This window comes from Ctenocephalides felis, unplaced genomic scaffold (assembly GCF_003426905.1).
Source record: "Ctenocephalides felis isolate EL2017-DRISC unplaced genomic scaffold, ASM342690v1 CF-g0.4_SCAFFOLD_03573, whole genome shotgun sequence".
In the NCBI taxonomy this organism is placed as follows: domain Eukaryota; kingdom Metazoa; phylum Arthropoda; class Insecta; order Siphonaptera; family Pulicidae; genus Ctenocephalides; species Ctenocephalides felis.
In genome coordinates this window covers 22709714-22733493 of record NW_020539727.1, presented here as the reverse complement: position 1 = coordinate 22733493, position 23780 = coordinate 22709714, and the positions used below count along the sequence as shown (strand labels likewise).

General features: G+C 27.7%; 1 protein-coding gene across 2 annotated transcripts in view; it reads right to left on the bottom strand.

The window, feature by feature from the left end:
- The window catches only part of LOC113389408 (glutamyl aminopeptidase-like), a 34262-nt gene extending 11541 nt beyond the window's left edge, over positions 1-22721 (bottom strand). Inside the window, exons 1-7 of one of the 2 annotated variants that reach the window (XM_026626443.1) lie at positions 22635-22721; positions 19169-19697; positions 16814-17169; positions 11848-11995; positions 10783-10978; positions 10332-10406; positions 8720-8890 (exon numbers count right to left, since the gene is read on the bottom strand). In XM_026626443.1, the coding sequence (XP_026482228.1) occupies positions 8720-8890; positions 10332-10406; positions 10783-10978; positions 11848-11995; positions 16814-17169; positions 19169-19627 (1405 nt within the window). In that variant the 5' untranslated portion in view covers positions 19628-19697; positions 22635-22721. Of the gene's footprint in view, positions 1-377; positions 476-8719; positions 8891-10331; positions 10407-10782; positions 10979-11847; positions 11996-16813; positions 17170-19168; positions 19737-22634 lie in introns of those variants that run through there. The other variant, XM_026626444.1, reaches the window with a different exon arrangement.
- Positions 22722-23780: the final 1059 nt, after the last annotated feature.

Sequence of the window (23780 nt, the reverse complement as noted above, 5' to 3'; positions counted from 1 at the left end):
TTAGTTCGACGTTGTGATTTTCAAAGTAGAAATTTATATTCGTATTAAAAAATTATTTAATTGTTTTAAAATAAATTAAATGAGTATTATATGCCATTATAGCGTATTTTAAGGTTTTAACTATAAATTTGGTTAATAAAATATATATGCTATAGAATAAATTTATTATATAAATTCGTTTTTTAGTTTGACGTTACCACGAGTTTCCGACTAACTTTTTTTCATACAAATTTTTGGCAAATAGTAGTTACAATTTATTTATTAAATAATTTTAGTATTATATCAGTAGTTCCCAAATATCGATGAATAAAGTTTTGTACAAAGATTGGGGGTTTTGTATGTATTTTTTTAAACAATTTTGTTTTTTTTTTACATACCAAACCCCAATCGTCATAAATCTGATCTATGCCCTTGTTCTGCATATAACGGGCAAAACCTTCATTTAGCCAGAGCTCATTCCACCAGTCCATGGTGACTGAAAATATTCACTATTTAATAATAATAAAAAAAACAATTTTTAAAAATTTTCAGGATACAAAAAATCCCTTATATTTTCCTTGAAAAATGTTCCTAAAAATAATTTTGTACTTTCAATGACGATTTTAAAGTATACCGAGTTGCTGTATGGGCTTATAATGTTAGACAATATTGTAGATTATTCAATTCTCTATAAATTTGTCTAATATTATATTAATATTAAGCTAATGGTTTAAAAGTTACAAAAGATATAGTAAATGAATGCAACCAGTAGTTCTATTATACTCTCTATTCTGCGCTCTATTAAGGTTGGACGTGCATACCTTATTTTGAAAACCAATTTCAAAGTATACCGAGTTGCTGTAGGTCATTATAATATTAGACAAAATTATAAAGTATTTAATTCTAAATACACGTGTCATACATCAAATTCACTTCAGACAAATATTTCACGAGTTATACAATTTTTTCCCCAACCACCACACTATAGTTTCCTATAGAAATGCATAAACTATCGATTTTTTTACAAAAAATATATTTGTTTCTTTTTTCAAATTATATAAAAACAAAAATGTTTTTCCTTAAAATCTGCATCATGTTCCTCCCTGTTCGTTCTTTTTCATCTGATCGGCCAAAGCTTTTTCTCTTTCCAATTTCTGTTTATCTAAAGCAGCTTTCAACTTTTTCAGAGACTCCAAATTCTTTCTAAAGAAATTAGATCGAAATTTGTGATCAAAATTCGACTTCGAAAATTATACTTTAAATTGGACGATTTGAGGATAAAAAATTATTACATCTTTTTTTATTCTCCATAAAATATTTTTGTAATTTTTGATTAATAATTCAAAAAATTACCCAGGCTAAGCACAGTCTAAGCGCCACTGTGGTACAAATGTTCATTCAAGTGCGTTTAGACTGTTTATGTATTGGAACACTTTTCCAATTTTGTGAGAAAACTATTGAAAAATGTGAAAATGCCGCTAAGCTAAGCACAGTATAAGCGAAAATGTCGCACAGAATTATTTGCAAATGCGTTTAGACTGTGACTATACGGGAGCACTTTTTCAATATAGTGTAAATTAGGAAACTATTTTTTTTTTAAATTGAATTCGAAATGAAATGACGATTGTTAATGTTCTGGAGATAAATTGATTTATGATTTGATTTACATTTGATTTGGTCACATGTAACAAGATAATGCAAAAATAATGAAAGTTACAGTATTTGTAATAATATATTTGAAAACGTTTAAAATTTCTCGAATATTTCATTATGGTACGGGAAGTTCCAGCAATTTGCCTTAAGGCACGATGCCATGCACCACTAGTTTTTTTTGATATTGATAGAAACACATTAAATTTCACAAAAATCGGTGACATGTTGTCAAAATAGTTTGAATTTTGCAAAAAATTGGTAAAATTTGGCCAAAACTGACAATGAAAGAATTTAAAGAAATTTTTTATACATTCAAGGAATTTGATTAAAACTGTCCAATTTTTTTTAACGTGGTAATTTTGTGAAAACTATTGAAAAATGTGAAAATGCCGCCAAGCTGAGCACAGTATGAGTGAAAATGCCGCACAGAATTATTTGCAAATGCGTTTAGACTGTGACTATCCGGCAATTATATGTAAATTAGGCAAATTCTTGCATTTTTTTTTAAATTGAATTCGAAATGAAGTGACGATTGTTAAATTTGAATTGGTAAAATTTGGCCAAAACTGACAATGAAAGAATTTAAAAATGCATTCAAGGAATTTGATTAAAACTGTCCAATTTTTTTTAAATTTCAACTACCAAAAATGTCAAAATAATAATTGCCTATGAAAATACTGATCCTCCAAAGCCTTTTGTCTCTCAGCTAATTTTCCGCCTCCTTTTTTGATGTCACCATCTGTATAAAATCTGGCTCTAAGGCCCAATTTATCCCCCAATTCGCTCCTGGTCAAAAATGATCCTTTTCGGTATCCATTCAATGTCAAAAATCTCTTAAAAGAACCGCCAAAGTTCGACACTGCCGTCTGGTCTTGCGATTTGGGCAAAAGTTGTAAAGCTTTGCTTATTTTTAACATTTTGACTTTTTTTTTAAACAAATAATTTTTTTTATAATTTTTGATAAACAAATATGGATTTTGTTTTATGTTTTTTTGTTTTTTTGTTATTTGCAAATGTTCAAGGCTTGCTAACTAAAATGGGAAAATGGAGATTTTATTGACGTTTGATTTTTTATTCAGGGTTCTTTGGAATTGTAGTGATTTTGTAATATTTATGATGTGGTTTTTGGAAAATTGGGTTTGAGGATGTGAGTTTGTATGAAATTTGCAAAATTTGGTGCCAGAATTTGAAAATGGGTTGCTAACGTCAAGTAATTAAATCAGGTATGAATTCCGCACAAATGTTTATCCGCAAAACTGCGACGCGGCGTTTACGCGCTGCTGTATTTTGTCGCTTAAACTGTATCTGTATTATTTTATTAACTTCCCGTAGGGTAAGTTATTGTAATCGTACAAAAATTGAAAATTTTTACATTTCTTTATGTTTTGAAGGTTTCTGAACATTTTGGCATACCTCAGAACGAAACACAATTCAGAGACGTTTTGCAGAATCTTGTTACATAACCTTAATTAAAAATAATGAAAACAAAAGAAATGATATCTCCTTACTCTGCGAAAATTACCAAGTTATACTTAATAACGTTTCTAAATTTATCTCCATTGAGTAAAACTAAACCCGTGTAATATAGTTGCCAAATTTATTTTTTCGTTGTTTTTTTTTATTTTTACTCAATAGAGATAAATTCAGAAACGTTATTAAGTATAACTCGGTAATTTTCGCAGAGTAAGGAGGTATCATTTCTTTTGTTTACACTATTTTTAATTAAGGTTATGTAACAAGATTCTGCAAAACGTCTCTGAATTGTGTTTCGTTCGTGATAAAGAATACGGGCATTATAACTCTTTTTTCTAATACTACAATAAGCGTAAAAATACCTCAATAAGTGTAAAAATACTACGACGAGCGGAAAAATACTACAATGAGTGTAGAAATACTACAATGAGTGCACAATACTACGACGAGCGTAAAAATACTACAATGAGTGCAAAAATACTACAATGAGTGTAGAAATACTACAATGAGTGCAAAAATACTACGACGAGCGTAAAAATACTACAATGAGTGTAGAAATACTACAATAAACGTAAAAATACTACAATGAGTGCAAAAATACTACGACGAGCGTAAAAATACTACGATTAGTGAAGAAATACTACGACGAGCGTAAAAATACTACGATTAGTGAAGAAATACTACGACGAGCGTAAAAGTACTACAATGAGCGTAGAAATACTACAATGAGTGTAAAAATACTACAATGAGCGTAGAAATACTACAATGAGCGTAGAAATACTACGACGAGCGTAAAAATACTACAATGAGTATAAAATACTACGACGAGCGTAAAAATACTACAATGAGCGTAGAAATACTACAATGAGCGTAAAAATACTACAATGAGTATAAAATACTACGACGAGCGTAAAAATACTACGACGAGCGTAAAAATACTACGACGAGCGTAAAAATACTACGACGAGCGTAGAAATACTACAATGAGTGCAAAAATACTACGACGAGCGTAAAAATACTACGACGAGCGTAAAAATACTACGACGAGCGTAAAAATACTACAATGAGTATAAAATACTACGACGAGCGTAAAAATACTACGACGAGCGTAAAAATACTACGACGAGCGTAAAAATACTACAATGAGTGCAAAAATACTACGACGAGCGTAAAAATACTACGACGAGCGTAAAAATACTACGACGAGCGTAGAAATACTACAATGAGTGCAAAAATACTACGACGAGCGTAAAAATACTACGACGAGCGTAAAAATACTACGACGAGCGTAAAAATACTACGACGAGCGTAAAAATACTACAATGAGCGTAAAAATACTACGACGAGCGTAAAAATACTACGACGAGCGTAAAAATACTACAATGAGTGTAGAAATACTACAATGAGTGCACAATACTACGACGAGCGTAAAAATACTACAATGAGTGCAAAAATACTACAATGAGTGTAGAAATACTACAATGAGTGCAAAAATACTACGACGAGCGTAAAAATACTACAATGAGTGTAGAAATACTACAATAAACGTAAAAATACTACAATGAGTGCAAAAATACTACGACGAGCGTAAAAATACTACGATTAGTGAAGAAATACTACGACGAGCGTAAAAATACTACGACGAGCGTAAAAATACTACGACGAGCGTAAAAGTACTACAATGAGCGTAGAAATACTACAATGAGTGTAAAAATACTACAATGAGCGTAGAAATACTACAATGAGCGTAGAAATACCACAAAGAGTGCAAAAATGCTACGACGAGCGTAAAAATACTACAATGAGTGCAAAAATACTACGACAAGCGTAAAAATACTACGACGAGCATAAAAATACTACGACGAGTGTAGAAATACTACAATGAGTGAAGAAATACTACAATGAGTGCAAAAATACTACGACGAGCGTAAAAATACTACAATGAGTGCAAAATACTACGACGAGCGTAAAAATATCACAATGAGTGTAGAAATACTACAATCAGTGCAAAAAGGAAAATACTATTAAAAAATTTCGATCGCACTTCAAATAGTTTTCGAAAAAAGCATTTTTTAATATGTGAAAAGGAGCGAATGGTTTTTAGCGAATATCTCGGGAATGGTTAGAGCCATCATGAAAATTGTTGCACCTGCAGATACATATTTTAAATACGCATATTTCATTCATATACATCATGACCCTGTGTTGAATATTTTCCGAGATATAGGCGTTTGAACTTGAAAATTTGAACCAGTTTTTGGGGTATATCTCGCGAACGGTAAGAGGTATTGCAAAACGGTGAGAGGTATTTTTTACGTATCAGGAAATGCAACTTACTTTAAGGAAAAATGCCGCTTACACATAGTTTTAATTTATGTTACAGAAAATATATACATAAATAAGTATGTATGTACATATACGTGTATAAATGATTTCTAAATTAAATTCTAGTCTTTTTAATTATAGTACCTATTCAAGTAAAAGTGGTATTTAATTATGTTTACATTCAGCATAGATTTATTAATATGCATATTCCAAATAAAAATCTAGAATTATATTGGATAAAAAAGTTTTTTAGTATTAAAAAAACAATTATCAATCGTAAAATTTAGAGTTGAAATAAATGTAAAAAAATATTAACTTCCCTTAGAAAAGTGTCATTAAAATTTGCCATTCGGCGGTCAAAAATGATCATTAGACATATGCACATCAAATTATCAGATATTTTATAGGAATTTTAGCAAAAAGTATAAATTTTGTTAACATTTCTATCGCACCAATGGGTATTTGCCAGAATGCAATGCGGCGCTTACGCGCTTCCGTATGTCTTCTCTAAACCAGCCACGCAGCAAAATTGCTTCGAAAAAAGTTCAAAATTTTAAGAAAAATTCTAAATAAAAAAATTCATTTTTTTTTTTCAAAAAAAAAAGACAAATTTTTACAAAAATTTCAAAATTCTCAAAAATCTCTTTTTCAGAGTTTTCAAAAAATTTTAAAGATTTTTTTAATATTAATTTTCGGTACGTGAAGTCCAGCAATTTGCCTTAAGGCACGATGCCATACACCACTAGTTTTATTATCTATTTTCTATATTTTTCATATAGATATTCACTTACTGGAGTTTACAAAATTACAATAATCAAATAAAAATGGAAATCCCTCAAGAAGAAAAAGATCCAAAAGAAATCCGGGCTCATCCGGATTTTCCGGAATTAGACAAAACCGACGTATGCATTTATCCGAGTTACACCCGTATGCAACTACCTTAGTAAGTATATAAAAAATATATATAAAAAAAATTCACTGAACGCAAACTCCTCCTAAACGGTTACTCGAATTTTGATAAATCTTTTTGGAGTTTATTAAGGAAATCGACTTACGAGGTCTCAAACGTTTTAAATCTTTCAGTCAATTATCCTTGTGTCATGTTTAGAATGTCATGTCACTTAACTGTTGTCAGTGGTTGTGTCTGTAAAAGCATCCTTGACACCTGTCATAGACTATTTAAAGATTCTGACACTTGTCAGACAGGTTAAAGCTAGTCCGGTAAGAATAGACCAAGAAACGGTTCAAAATTTGTAAAATAGATAATAAAATTGAAGGACCTTGGAAGTTTTGCCGAATCTTGTTTCATTCAACTATATTATTATTGTGTTAATCTTCTTATATATAGAAATGAATCGCAAAATGTGTTGGTGAGCGCATAACTCAACAACGCCTGGACCGATTTGGCCAATTCTTTTTTTAAAATGTTCGTTGAAGTCCAAGGATGGTTCTTACGGCGAGAAAAAATCGAATAATTGCCGGGAAAACCCTAAAAGCAGTCCTCTTTCTTTTGCACATACAAACGTTAGTATTTTCATATTTTTGCCATCGGATACGGAATATTTACTCAAGTCAATAAAGCGTTTTTACTGTGCTCCAATTTGTATGAAATTTTGAAATTAGGTTTATCTTACTCTCAAGTTCAAAAGTGAAAATAATTTAGGATCCTTTGCCCTCTCAGTGGTGTAATTTCGTTTTTTTTTTCAAAATAGCATCGGATATCGATAAAAGAACTAATTATAAGAAAAAAATGTTTCATAATGCTTTTCAAAAAGACAAATACTCATCATTTTATTCAAAGCTGTTGTACATTTAAGATCCATATGGGGGGTGGATGTATATACATTTCGGTATAGACTGTAGAGTAAAAAAAAACATAATAATTTTTAACTAATTGGTAAATATCAATATAGGTTATTTAAAAAAAAAATTAACTTTTGAATTGTAAACATAAGTGCAGGACAACTGTGGGTCATCTAGTATAAAATAAATATTTGCCAGTTCTTATATAAATTTGCAAGTTAATTTAACATGTACTTTTGTATACTCTTTATAAATTGTTCAAAAGTTTTGGCAAACTTTCAAACGTGATTTTGGAGTATACAGAGTTGATGTAGGTTATTGTGATATTTAAAAATATTATAGATTTTTTAATTTTGTACAAATCCACTCAATATATTATATTAATTGAATGAATATTTTAGAAGTTATGATTTTTTTAAGGAATAAAAGCACATCTTTATAAATTGTGGAAAATTTTCAAACGTGATTTTGGAGTATACAGATTTGATGTAGGTTCTTATAATATTAGACAATGTGGTAGATAATTTAATTTTAAACAAATTTGCTAAATATAATATTCGTATTAAACATTTTGATTAAAAGTTATGAATTTTTTAAACAACTAGTGCACAAAATGATGGTGTAAATACCATGTAGAACGTTACGTAATTTTTTTTTTCATAAATGTCATTTTATTATGATTTTAGGGTATAAGGAGTTGATGTAGGGTCTTATAATATTTGACAATGTTGTAGATACTTTATTTTAAAGAAATTTACTTAATATATTATATTAATTAAGTGAATATTTTAAAAGTTATGAATATTTTTACTTTTGAATTGTAAACATAAGTACAGGGCAACGTCTGTCGGGTCATCTAGTATATATATAAAACTAAAGCTAAAATTTTTCTTATCATTTTATTACTATTTTAGTCGTGTGGTTTGTCGCCAAAGATACGCAAAAAATCACAAAAGATATTGCAAAGCATTTTTGAACGAGTTGAAATTTTTAGAAAGAATGCAGAGTAAAGCCTTGGACGGCGTCAGGATACACAGGTGAAAAAATAATATAAAAAATCCTTAAAATTATTATTATTAATATTTTAATTTTTTTACATTTAGGCAATTCTCTCGTGGTATAATTAGTCCAGTTTTCAAATCTTTATCCCAAATGCAAAAGGCGATTGCTGATCCTCTAACACCGGCACAACGTTGGCGATTGGAGCAAAAAATTATGGGCAGGGAATTTGGGAAAATAAATTAGTAATAGATAGTAAAATTGTAGATACACAAATGATATTAAACAAATTATAATGAGCATTATTCATTCTTGTTTAAGCGCCTAAACAAAATCTGCCCTTACAACAACTCTCTTATACTCTTCAGTATCATTCGATAAAAATATATTTATTTCGATCAATAAATATATTTTTATCGAGTTTAATCTTTGGTATTATATACCTGAAAGATTCTAAAATAATATAAATTTATAATTTTTAACTTACCGAGATTTCCAAACCACATATGAGAGATTTCATGAGCAACTACGGTGGCGACTCTTTGTTTATTAGCCGTAGAGCTGATGTTCTTATCGTAAAATAAGGCTGTTTCCCTAAATGTTACCAAACCCCAATGCTCCATGGCACCAGATACAAAATCTGGGATCGCTATCATATCTAGAAATAAAAAAAATTAAACTTCTATTAGTAAAAATAAAACGTAAAACTCGAATTGACAAAAATCGGTTCAACTAGATAAAAATAGATCAAAATCAATTCAAATATATAAAAATCCATTCAGGCTCATAAAAATTCATTCAGGCTCATAAAAATCGATGTAGAGTCATCAAAATCCATTTAGAGTCGTAAAAAGCCATTCATATTGACAAAAATCCATTCAGATCCATAAAAATCCATTCAGATTCATAAAAACTCGATTCAGATTCAGAAAAAATCGATTCGAATTTATCAAAGTCGATTATGATTTGACAATAGTCGATTTGAATCGATCAAAGTCGATTTGCATTTAAAAATAATTCGAATTGATTAAAATGATTTGAAATAATAAAAATTATTTCGAATTGACTGAAGTGGATTAGAATTCATGAAAATCAATTCAGGTTCATTAAAAATCGATTCAGATTCATAAAAATCCATTCAGATTCATGAAAATCCATTCAGATTCATAAAAATCCATTCAAATTCATAAAAATGCATTCAGATTCATGAAAATCCATCCAGATTCACAAAAAGTCAATTCAGGTTCATAAAAATCCATTCAAATTAATAAAAAGTCGATTCGAATTCATAAAAATCGATTCGAATTCATAAAAATACATTCAGATTCATAAAAAAATCGATTCGAATTTATCAAAGTCAATATGAATTGACTATAGCTACTTAAATTCATATAAATCTATTCAAATTCATAAAAATCCGATTCAGATTCATGAAAATCCATTCAGATTCATGAAAATCCATTCAGATTCATGAAAATCCATTCAGATTCATGAAAATCCATTCAGATTCATGGAAAATCGGTTCGAATTAAAAAAAAATACATTCAAATTCATAAAAATCCATTCAGATTCATGAAAATCTGTTCAAATTCATAAAAGTCGATTCAGATTTATAAAAATCCATTCAGATTCATAAAAATCCATTCAGATTCATAAAAACCGATTCGAATTGATAAAAACCGATTCAAATTGATCAAAGTCGATTCAAATTAACCAAAGTCGATTCAAATTAACCAAAGTCGATTCAAATTAACCAAAACCGATTCGAATGAATAAAAACCGATTCGAATGGACCAAAACAGATTCGAATTGTTTAAAATGAATTAAAATATTTTAAATTGGTATAAAATTGTTGTAAATCGTCCACGATTAAAAAGATTGCTAAAAGTAGTCCAGAACTACTAATAGTCATCCACAAGAACTACAAGTCGTTCAGAACTACCTTAAGTCGTCCAGAACTTCTAAAATTTGCCCAGAACTACTAAAAGTCGCCCAAAACTACTAAAAGTCGTCCAGAATTACTAAAACTAGTCCAGAATTAACAAAAATATACTAGAATTATGATAAGAAGTGTATTTAGAAAATAAAATTATTTTTACCTAATTTTGGAAGTGGGTAGTTGACATCAAAGTACCTTATGTAATATTCTGTAACTTTTACACCAGTATCAGTAGCTAAAAATAAAAAAAACAAAATTAAAAAAAGTATACATTTTAAATAAAAAAGTCCATTAAATCTAGTTTGAATAGATCCAGATCAAATTTTAAGGGAAAGTTTAAATATTTATTTATTTATTTATTTTTAAAATATATAGCCCACAGATTTCTTCCAAGAGGACTCAAAAATACAATTATTTTACATAATGAATAACAATTAAAATGTATACAAAATTACAATATATAGTTGTTAACACAAAATGCTTAACATAAAATTACATATAATGCAGAATGTAACAATATTATTTATAAACAGAATAAGATAAAATAATGAGATATTTGAAAAGAAAATAAAAAGGTTAACTTGAGGCTAAATATGATTTTTATCCCTTACCAAAATTAACTTTTTCCTGTTGGGCCGGAGTGGCATATGATCTGAAATTAAAGCTTTGGCCATCTGCATTCTGGATTTTGGCCTCTTTGTATTTGAAGTCACAGACTATAAAACAGGCCAGATAAGTTGACATAGGGACACTCTTTGCAAAGTGGACTGTGGTCAGGCCCTTGGAAGGGACATCTGCCTCTGCTTTCTAAAAGATACATAGAAAAATAAATTTCTTTGAACTCTTGCTCTAAATTATAATCATATTATTATAATTATACTAGCAAACCCGACGAACTCCGTTTCGCCACCAGATGGTTTCGTGAGAAAGATGAAGAAATTTTTTGTTTGTTTTATATTTGAAAAGGAAAAATTTGATTTTATTACACAACAGTAATGAATTTATTTCGATTACAAAAATCAAAGTGTTTTTTAGTTGAACTTCTCTAAGTAAATGAAAGTGAATCCGCGAATTATCCGTTTCATTGAAGTGCTCTTTGGTAAACCACATTTTTTGTTTTTCGGTCTGACGTTAACACAAACGAAGCGGTTGGTTTTCCAGCTCGTGAACAGGGAACGTATAACTGCCCATGTGAAAAACAATGATTTTTTAAATAATCTATTTGAAATTTATCCCGCAAACACTAAGCGATTGGCCTTGAGACTTGTTATTGCGAAAGACCAGTCGGAATCATTGGTATGTCACCAAATCGCCAGCAATTTTTGATTGAATGGTGAAATTCAGGGCGTGTACATCATTATTCTTTGCGGCAAGAATTGCTCGTTGACTTAACCAAGCATAATTCTGAAAATTCTCACTAATGTTGTTACTCGAATTTTTAATTACGGTGCGTGAAGTTCCAGCAGCTTGCATTAAGGCACGATACCACGCACCACTAATATTCTTAGCTATAAACCTTGCGGAGCCCGAGACCTTTCCAACGAATGCAAAATTGTCGAAATAGGTTCGTGCGTTCTGGAGTTATTTCGTCAGGAAGGAAAACCCGACTTATTTTTATATATATAGAAGATTATAATTATATTATTATAATTATATTATGATTATATTATTCTTACCACTTCGTTCATATTAGACAAGGCAATGTAGTCGTCTTCGGAAGGCCTGACAATCCTGACCGTAAATTCGGCCTTCATAGCAGGTTCATCGAAAGAGGGAAAGGCCAGCCTTGCAAAAGTTGGCTCGAACTTACTTGTAGCAATTACTCTGAAACAAAAAAAATAGAAATAAGACATTGAGATAAAAATAACAATAATATATAAGATATTTTTCAGGGGATCTCTCAAGAAATCGAGTAACAAAAAGTGATTTTTAGTCTAAGTAAGAAAATTTGTTTTTTTTTAACTTTATGTTATAGTAATCGTAAAAAAATCGTAAATGAAATTTTTTGCATATCTTCACGTTTCACACGTTTCTGAACATTTTGGCATACTTAAGAAAGAATGGATGTATGTATGTGTGTGTGTGTGAAAATTTGATTTTTAATTAAAATATTATAAGAAATATCTAGCCAGGGTCTTGACATACTAGATAGGTGAAAGCCCAGTGGTCAGAGATTCTTTACTCAATTTAAAAAAAAAAAATATTGTTCATTTTAAAGATTGTAGGCCATTCTGAACATTTCTGGACGATTTACAACAATTTTATACTATTTTAAAATATTTTAATTCATTTTAAACAATTCGAATCGACTTTAGTCAAATCATATTGACTTCGATCAATTCGAATCGATTTTTTATTAATCTGAATGCATTTTTATGTACTTGAATTGATTTTTATGTATCTGAATGAATTTTTTATGAATTCGAATCGATTTTTATGAATCTTAATGAATTTTTATGAATCTGAATGCATCTTTATGTATCTTAATAGATTTCCATAAATTCTTATTAATTTTTTATGAATCTGAATGAATTTTTATAAATCAGAATGGATTTCTATGAACCTGAATAGATTTTTATGAATCTGAATGGATTTTTATGAATTAGAATGTATTTTTATGAATTTGAATGTATTTTTATGAATTTGAATGCATTTTTATGAATCTGAATGGACTTTGATGAATTTGAATGGATTTTTATAAATCTGAATCGTTTTTTATGAATTTAAAAGATTTTTTATGAATTTAAATAGATTTTTATGAATCTGAATGGATTTTTATGAATCTGAATGGATTGTTATGAATTGGAATCATTTTTTTATGAATCTGAATGGATTATTAAGAATGTGAATGCATTTTTTTGAATCTGAATGGATATTTATAAATTCGAATCAATTTTTTACAAATCTGAATGGATTTTTATGAGCCTGAATGGATTTTTATTAATTTGAATGGATTTTTGTGAATTTGAATCATTATTTTATGAATTTTAATTATTTTTTTTAAATTTGAATGGCTTTTTATGAATCTGAATGTATTTTTATGCATCTGAATAGATTTTTTATGAATCTGAATGGATTTTTCATGAATCAACGCATTTTTATGAACTTGAATTGTTTTTATGTATGTGAACGGATTTTTTATGAATTCGAATCGATTTTATGAATCTTAATAAATTTTTATGAATCTGAATGGATTTTTATGAATCTGAAACGACTTTTATGAATCTGAAACGACTTTTATGAATCTGAATAGATTTTCATAAATCTGAATAGATTTTTATGAATTTGAATAGATGTTTATGAATCTCTGAGTTATTTTGCCCTCGATGACCCAATTAAATATAACCTTCAAACAGGTTTGAGACTTTAGAAGTCTTAAAATAAAATTTAAATATATTTTTATATCAGTCGAAAAGAGTTTTATTTTATTGTATTAAATTTTATAAATAAAATGCTAGGTCCATTGACACACAATTTTTAATTCTTCTCAGAAGCAATTCGTGACCCATTGTTGTTAAATTCATTACGTGTTGTGTTTTTATAGTTATTGCTTGTCATTCGCAAAAACATCTTAGAAATATATATATGTATATATATATATATATATATATATATATATATATATATATACAGAGAATTATACCGTTACGAAACGTATTTTAACACAAAGAAAAAAAATGCGATTAGTACGTGACTTGAGTAAAAAAAGGTACGATTTCTTCAATTTTATCATCGTTTGATAAAAAATGAAATCTAAATTTGCACCAGAATTTACATTTCTTTAAATTAAAAGACTATTATTCACAAAACTTGTAAATTGTTCACAAATATCAATTTAGTTAAAATTCTACGGTTGAAAAAAGTGTCTCATTATTTAGATGAAAAACCAAAAGGTATAATACATTTATAATAAATTTTGTAATGTGTACTTTTATTCTAAACTTTAATAATTTTTTTTTTTTATTAATATAACTAATATATATATATATATATATATATATATATATATATATATATATATATGTATATATATATATATTATATTTAGAAATCTCTCCACCGTTGCGGTTTGCAAGTACAAAAATTTCACTTTTATTTCTTCGGTTTAGAAATACTCGGTGCAATTTCCTACTATTAATAATTTCTAAACAAATTTCATATATGAGTTATATAATACAAATAATATATATGTAATATACATGTATTACGTAATGAAAATGATATGTAATTTTGTATTTATTCATTTCAATATAATTATAAACAATTATTTGTTTATCAAACCAATATGAGTCAAATGTATATGTAAACTTTGCTCGGTGGAGAGAATAGAAATAACGTAAATTCAGTTATATGACAAAACTTATTGAGAAATTTATTCCATTAAAATCAAAATTAACTAGTGGTGTATGGCATCGTGCCTTAAGGCAAATTGCTGGAACTTCCCGTAGCGTAACGAAATGTTCGAGGATTACTGAATGTTTTCATATAGATTTTTATAAATACTGTAAAATTGTCTAATATTTATAAGAAGTATATAAACTAAATTGCAAAATTGAAAATATTTGTTTAAAGTATATTAGAACTTAAGTCAGAATTTGCCTTAAGGCACGATGCCATACACCACTAGTTTTTGTTTGGTTTAACCTATGTATGAAATAGCACAATCTTAGCAATTTATTTTGTTTACAGTGTTGTATTTTAAGTATAAATTATGTAGTATGTTGAAAGCAAGTATTATATATATATATATATATATATATATATATATATAGTATAAAGTAATCCTTGTATCTAACATACATATATCACAACAACAACTCAAGACGTAATTCAATTAAATAATTTACATTTTTTCTTTCTTGTTCGAGAATCCAATTAGTTGTTTCATAAGACACGATATATATATATATATATATATATATATATATATGTATAAATGAAAATATATGTGGGAACACAAATGATCAAACATGAGATTAATGAGTCACCTCACGAACTGAGGTTATTAAAGGCAATTGTATGTTAGTGTGTTTTCTCATAGAAATATATAAATTATATATATATATATATATATATATATATATATAAATATATATATATATATATATATATATCAACTATAGTCTCCCATTTTTTGCCAAAATTTTTCATCAACGTTATAGTATTCCCATTATTAATGTTACTATTATCCCTCGACTACAAAGTTGGTGCTTTTCTCACACTATTATTAATACTTCAAAATATTATTAAAATTTTAATAATTTTAATATTTTTCCTTAAAGTAGAGGCTTTGAGGTATTTTATGTGTAAATTATAAGACTGTAGTACAAACGGTTTGTCCAGGGTAATTTTTCAAAACAAACAATATAAGTAATAAAAATGTGATACATTTTAGAAGTAAAAATATCATTAAGTTAAGGAGTACAACTAGTGTAACCGCCTAAAAAAGGTGATTTTTGGAAATTTATATTAAATAAAACACTTTATCAATTATTTCAAAATTTTAGGAATATATTTATACATGTTTTAAGAATACAGAGTAAAATTTTTGAAGAAAAAAAAATAAATATTTTTTAAGTTATCGTCGATCTCCAAACAGCGCGACAAAAAAAGGCACTGCTGTAGTGATTTCGGCCTTCTACGTGGATGAAATTTAAAAAAGAAAAATCTCGTTAAACTAGATAATATTGTCTGTAAAATGAACTACGATAAAGAAAAATAAATAAAAAAATGACAAAATGGCGGCGATTTTTTAAAAAAAGTCGAATTTTACCCAAAACTTTGGTCGTTTTTGGACTGCAAAAATTCGATTTTTGATCTGATAAAAAAATCGATACTTAATTTTACGGAGAACTATATTTAGAACATGTAAAAAAAATTCGATAGTGATCGGATCATTTGTTTTTGAGTAATCGCTGCAGCAAATTCGGAAAATGCTGTTTCGAGAAAAACGCGTTTAAAGATAAAATGATCGTTATACTATATACTATGTATATACTCTTTAAATGGCTGTTAACTCAAAAACTATTTAAGATATCGATTTGAAATTTTGGTATGTTATTTTTAAAGATATAACCCATCGAAATATGGAAAAATTGAAAATTCGATTTTTTGAAAATTTCACACTAGTTGTGCCCTTAATAATTGCAATATTTGTATTCAAATTTTCCTTCACCGTATGTTCTAAAACACTTGTCGGTTTATATTAGAAAGTTGATATAGTGTGTGCTGCTTTTTTTAATTTGCATATTGGAATAGATAATTTATTGTTTATTTATATCATAAACTAATAGTCATAGTCTAGAGTGCATTTTATATGAGATTACAGAAACAGGTTTGCAATTTGCTGATGAATATGCATGTAGCAAATATATTTATAATTTAATCTCGATTTGTGTTATGTAATGTATGTATATATATATATATATATATATATATATATATATATATATAAGGCGCCTTCTAAGCAATTATTGCATTCTTCAAGAAACTGAAAGTGCATTTCAAACAAGAAGATGCATTGTGATTTATTCATTTCTGACATGGAAAGGAAAATTATATATATATATATATATATATATATATATGCAGAAATAATTCTATATTTCTAAATAAAAATTTTCCCCACCAATCATCTTTTACCTTGTCTGGTTCCTTTCCTCATCCCAATAGTTGCTCTTATAAAATCCAACAATCTTCTTTCCATCGCCCCCAAATTTTCCAGTATAATTCAAAGTCAAATCGTAAACTCCTAAATCCAAAACATCACGAAATTCTACAATCCAATAATCCAACGACCGATTTTCGAACACTTTCACAATTTCAGGCACTTTCACATCACTAGTGTTGAAGGAATCACTTTGGGCACTTGTGGGGGTAAGATCGACGTTCGATTGTCTTTTGGAAAAATTCGATTGTCTTTTATCGATTTTGTGGGATGTTATGTTGAGATTTTTGGAGTGTAAGATTAAACGTTTTGTTGGATCTGTCACATTTATCTAGATAAAAAAAAAAAATTTTGGGATTTTTGGGCAAAAATAAGACAAAATTGGTGTTGGCAACTTAGGAGCTGGTTTTTGTAGACGTCTGCAGGGTTTGTCGGTTTTCAAAAACCGGTTTTAAAAATCGTTTTTTTGGCGAAAGTTATGGAATTCTATAACCGGTTTTTCAGTGGAAAAAGTCGGTTTTCACTGTATAAATGGAAAACGACAAATATAACCAAATATAAAAGATAGATGAAAGCGTTTTATTCTTGAAATCATATCGATTCAATAGCATTTGATATCTTATCAGTCTGCAATAGTTCCCAGAAAGGTTTTGTATATATTAATGTTAATTTTTATATTAATTTAAATTAGTGTGACTTTTTCTTGAAGAAGTAACTTCATCTACTTAAACTTAAAAAAAGAGTTTTAAACCCTAGAAGCCACAAATTAAAGAACAAATTAATATATCATATATCATATATTAAATCAGGCTTTAAAAACAATTAAGCATAATTTGGTCGGAAGTATGAGAGTATTTTCTATTTTGTGAGTAAACAAAAGACACGTGTAAGTAGCAATTCGATAAAGGTTCTCAATTTTTTTAAATCATATTTTATTAAACAAAAAATAATTAGAATGTTTAAAATAATAAATCAAATGCTCGGAACAGATATAAAATTTTAGCTTAATTGTTTTTAAAACTAAAATTGATATTAACAATATTTTCATTCTTATATGTGAAAATGATGCACGAATAACGAATAATTATTTTCAAAGTTATTTAATCAAGATAAACTAATATTTTTTAGTTCTACTAATTAAAATTAAAATAATTTTGGTCACTATCTATAATAAAATAATGATGTCTAAAAACCAACTGTTGTTTTTGCAAAATTTTATACCAATTGGTAGACCCTAAGTAGGGTTTATATAAAAACCGACATTTCAGAAAACCGGTTTTCGATCTTTAATTTTATTAAAAATCCGGTTTTAACCGGTTTTCGAATTTTATATAGAAAATAAATTTTGCTCGAATATTCTGTAATTTATCCGCACATTTAGTGTAATTTAGAATAGTATTTGACTGAATTTATTTATTGTTCAATTTTATAGATAGTAAACAAAATTATTTTAATTTCAATTAGTAGAACTAAATAATGATAGTTTATCTTGATTAAATAACTTTGAAAATAATTATTCGTTATTCATGCATCATTTTTACATATAAGAATGTGTTTTCGAATAAATAAATATAATACATTTTTAAATAAAAAAAAATCATTAAATAAAAAAAAATTTAAAAAAAAAATTAGATACATGTTGATACATACTTGGTAAGATCAATTTTAGTTTTAAAAACAATTAAGCTAAACTCGGGTATTGTCTGTTCCGATCAATTTTAATTAATTAATTTTAAACATTCTAATTGTTTTTCTGTTTAATAAAATATGATTTCAAAAAACCGAGAACATCTATCGAATTGCTACTTAGACGTGTCCTTTGTTTACTCACAAAATTTTCTGAAATAGAAAATACTCTTATACTTGCGACCAAATTATGCTTAATTGTTTTTAAAGCCTGATATAATCATTCTAAGTTTTTTGTTCTTTAATTTGTGGATTCTAGAGTTTAAAACTCTTTTTTTTTCAAGTTTGAGTAGAGGAAGTTACTTCTTCAAGATGAAGTCACACTGATTTAAATTAAAATATACGCTGGTATAAAAATCTAAATTAATAAATACAAAACATTTCTGGGAACCATTGCAGACTGATGAGATATCAAATGCTATTGAACCGATATGATTTCAAGAATCAAAGCGCTTGCATTTATCTTTTATATTTGGCTATATTTATCATATTTCATTTATACAGTCCAAACCGACTTTTTTCACTAAAAAACTGGTTTTCGAAGTTCACAATTTTCGTCAAAAAAACAGTTTTTAAAACCGGTTTTTAAAAACCGACAAACCCTAATCCTAAATTGCCAAAACCAAATGCATCAAAAAACCCACCGTCAAAACCAAAAAGCCCTCAAAATCCTCATCACCACCATCAGGCCTATCCATCAAATAGGGCCTCAACAATAAATCATAATGCACTGGCACCACACCAGTAGGCAATCTAAAAGTCAGCTCATCCTGGACAACAAAATCATCTATTACCCCATCATCAACTTTTGGAACCAGATTAATAAAAGTCTGGTTGTACTTCCTGGATATCTTCGTCTGGTTAACATTATCCTTAGTAAAATTATTCAAAGTCTGCCTATTAATGGCTCTCATGATGGCTATCCTCTCCAATTTTTCTGCTAAGACATCTCCTACAAGGACCAGGGATGCTATGAGGCATCCACAAAGGATCAGGAGAAATATGCAGGATCCTACGAGAGTCAGCACCAGGACACTTTTTGGTTTTCTTCTCGTCCTGGTACGATCTGAGGATGTCGATGATGATACTCGGTGGTCTTCCATGGTGATGAAAATAGAGATGGTTTGTAGAAGAAGCACTTCACATTTTTTTTTATTTTGTTCAAATAGTTTTCTGGGGAAAAATTGGTGAACTGTGGTTGAGGGTTCTGTACCAGCAAGGTTGTGTGTTTGTTTATAATTCTTTACAATTCTTGTAAATTTAAATGGTTTGTGTGATTTTAATGAAATATTTAACTCAGTGCAAAATTAAATTGTTTATAATATTATCTAATATTATAATGCGCTAATATTATTCTAAAAAAATGTCAAACACTTTAGTTATGTATTTAAAAATAGATTCCATACATACAAAATATATTTCAATTTAAAAGTGTGTAAAAAAAGTATACAAAAGCGCGTAAAAAATGTACAAAAGTGTGTAAAAATGCATAAAAGTGTAAAATATGTGAGAAAAGTGTGATAAAGTGTGTAAAATGTGTGAAAAAAATGTGGTAAAAGGTAAAATTATAAGCTTACTAAAGTGTTCAAAAGTGTTTAAAATTGTACAAAAAGGTAAAAAAGTGTACAAAAGTGTGTAAAAGTGTACAGAAGTGTGGAAAAATGTACAAAAGTGTGTAAAGAAGTGTATAGAAGTGTATAAAAAAAGTGTACAAAAGTGTGTACAAAAATATGTAAAAAAAAAATATGTATACAAAAGTGTGTACAAAAATTTACAGAAGTGTGCAAAAATGCGTAAAAGTGTGAAAAATGTATGGTCAAGTCAAAATTATAAGCATACTAAAATGTTTAAAATGTTTAAAAGTGTGTGAAAAAAATACAAAAGTGTGTAACAAATGTACGAAAGTGTGTAAAAATGCATAAAAGTGCGTAAAAGTGTAGTAAAGTGCGTAAAAGTGTAGTAAAGTGTGTAAAAATGCATAAAGTGTGTAAAATATGTGGAAAAAATGTGGTAAAGTGTGCTAAAATGTAACATTATACAATTAAGCGTATTAAAGTGTGTAAAAAAGTGTACAAAAAAGTATACAAAAGTGTGTAAATCTGTGTAAAAGTGTGTAAAAAGTGTAGTATAGTGTGTAAAAATGCGTGAGTAGAAGCGTGTTAAATGTGCAAAAACGTGTTAAAATGTACGTAAAAACGTGTTAAAGCGTGCTAAAATGGGTAGAATCGTGTTAAAGCGTGTAAAATCCTGCTAGAACGAGTAAAATCGTTTGAATATATGTAGTATGTGCTAAAGACTATTGAAGTATGTTAATGTGTTATAAAGTTTATAAAAGTGTATAAATGTGAGTAAAAGTATATAAAACTGTATCATAGTATATAAAACTGCATCATAGTGTGTAAAATTGTATCAAAGTGTACAAAACTGTATCAAGGTGTGTAAAATTGTATCAAAGTGTATTAAATTGTATCAAAGTGTATGAAATTGTATAATATATAACGTACGTACTATAATATATATAGTATACATACTATAATACAAAAGCGTGTTAAAATGTGAGTAAAAAGCGTGCTAAAATGAGTAAAATTCGTGTTGAAGAGTGTAAAATCCTGCTAAAACGATTGAGATCGTTTGAATATATGTAAAATCGTTTAAAAAAAAATGCCCTATAGAAAAATCATTTATAAATTTGGGTCATTTTTGCAATTTTCTGCAGACACAAATTTGCAAAACAAACAAATATTTATTGACACAGATTGTCGCTAAATTATTCTAAAAAAAATGACAAACACTTCAGTTATGTATTTAAAAATAGATTTCATGCATTTGAATATGCAAAAAAATAAATTTCATGCACAAATCAAGTGGAACGCAAATTATTAGAAAAAATATATGCGTGTAATTTCTATAGAGAGATTACGTAATTGTAAAATGGGACACTTTTTTGGTTTTGTGAAGGTAACTTTTGTATGGATTGTGATAGAAGGTTGTTTTTGTCTAAAGGTGGTAAAAACTGGATTAAATTTACTACAAAATGGTATACAAAATGTTTTTGTTAGATGTTTTGCGAAAATAATGCAGATGTTCAAACCTGCAACATTTTCTATACAAGTTTATTGAATATTCAGGCATTTTTTACAAATTTGTGATAATAAATTTATTTAAAGATCAAGATAAAAAATTTTTGTCTAAAGATGATTCCCACTAGACTAATTTGCTGCAAAATAGTATACAACAATTTTGAATTAAATTTTTTGTAAAAATTCTACATCTTTCATGGTTTCTAAGATTCTTACTAAAAAATTGTTACTTTCTACAGTGTTATGAGTACAACTTTTTAAAAATCAGGTTAGAATGTTTTTGTTCAAAGATGGCATAAACTAAATTAAATTTGCTAAAAATTCTCATCTACCAAATTCTAATTTATCATCTTGCGAAAATTCTACAGGACTATAATATAAGTACCAAAGTATATATGTAAAAAGTTATCCAATATTCAGGCCTTCATATATATTTCCAATAATGTCTAATAAATTTGTATTTAGCACCATTTTTTAGCAAATTTTATATAGTTTAAATCATCTTTAAATAAAATTTTGCTATCTGTGTCCAGAAAATAGTTACATGTACTAAAGCCGAAAAAAAACATCACACCAAATTGTTGGGGAATAAATCGACTCGCGAAGTATAAATATTATTATTATAAGAGGATGTTAACACTTCGTAATTTTAAATAAAACAAAGTCTTAATTATACAAATTGTAAAAGATTTTAAAATTCTATTCAGTCTCAAATATATATACACACTGAAATAAATTTTTTTTTTATAATTGTGTCAATAATTATTTGTTTGATTTGCAAATTGTCTGCAAAATAAACTAACGATGCATAAAATCGACCCAAATAATTATTCTATCGATAAATAAATTATCGATCGGAAATTACGTAAAGGTTCTGACAAAGCAAAAAAAAATTAGAAATTTTTATTTCCGTCGTTCCGAAATATTGGAAAGTTTTGCCTAAGTACAGGTTTTCACTAGCAATAATAATATACAAATGATAATCTATAATTAGTTGTATAACGATTTGACTGAAAAAATAATTTAGTACCTAGAATACTAATTATCCTTACTAAATCCTATAAAACAATTTTGCCACAAAAATTATACGAAAATAAGGATTGTTGGTACAGAACCCTCAGTGCACGACTTGATTTAAACACAAAAATTTCATAAAAACAAATATTTTACACACTTATTATATTAAAAACAATAAAACCATCCACAAATCACTTTTTTCCTTTTTTTTCACTTCAGTATCAAATATTTTCCTCAACAAATACGTTTTTCCCAATTTTTTTTTCGTCACATTTTAAAATAAAGCTTACAAAATTAAACTGTAATTTTAAAATATAAAAATTGTGTTTAAAACTATTTTAAAATTAATAAATTAACTAAAAGAACGCGTCCGTTCGAATAAAAATCCAACGTGAGACTGACGCGAACTTCCAATAAGAAAACAACTTTGCTGGGAACGAGTTAGACCGACGGCTGGGGTAAAAATACTAAAGAAAATATTAAGGACGTAAATATTACTAATTGAACTAAGTTTAACAGATAATTTTTATTTAACAAAATCCAAATTTGTGAGTAAAATCAAATAAATTAATAAATAATAATAAATTTATCAAAATGAATCAAATAAACATTCCATAAAAATTTAATATAGAAAATGCTTAAGATTTTAAAAATATGTGAACTGTGTTAATTTTTTTTGTAACAATTAATTTTGTTAATCAAAACTGTAGTAGTCTTACAAAATTTAAATGTTTAAATGTGAGTAAAAGTTTCGTTTCAAATGTGTGCACGTATATAAAAAATGTACAAAAGGGTAAAAAAAAGTTTACAAAAGTGTGTAAAAATGCATAAAGTGTGTAAAAAAGGTGTGTAAAAGTGTACAAAGTGTGTAACAAAATATACAAAAGTGTGTAAAAAAGTGTACAGAATGTGTAAAAAAAGTATACAAAATGTGTAAAAAGTATACAAATGTGTGTATAAAAAGTGTACAAAAGTGTGTAAAATACATAAAGTGTGTAAAAGTGTGAAAAAATTTGGTAAGTGTGCTAAAGTGTAAAATTTCAGCCTACTAAAGTGTGTAAAAAAGTGTGCATAAGTGTGTAAAAAAATATACAAAAGTGCACTAAGGTGTTAAAAATGTACAAACGTGTGTGAAACTGTGTGAAAGTATGTAAAAAGT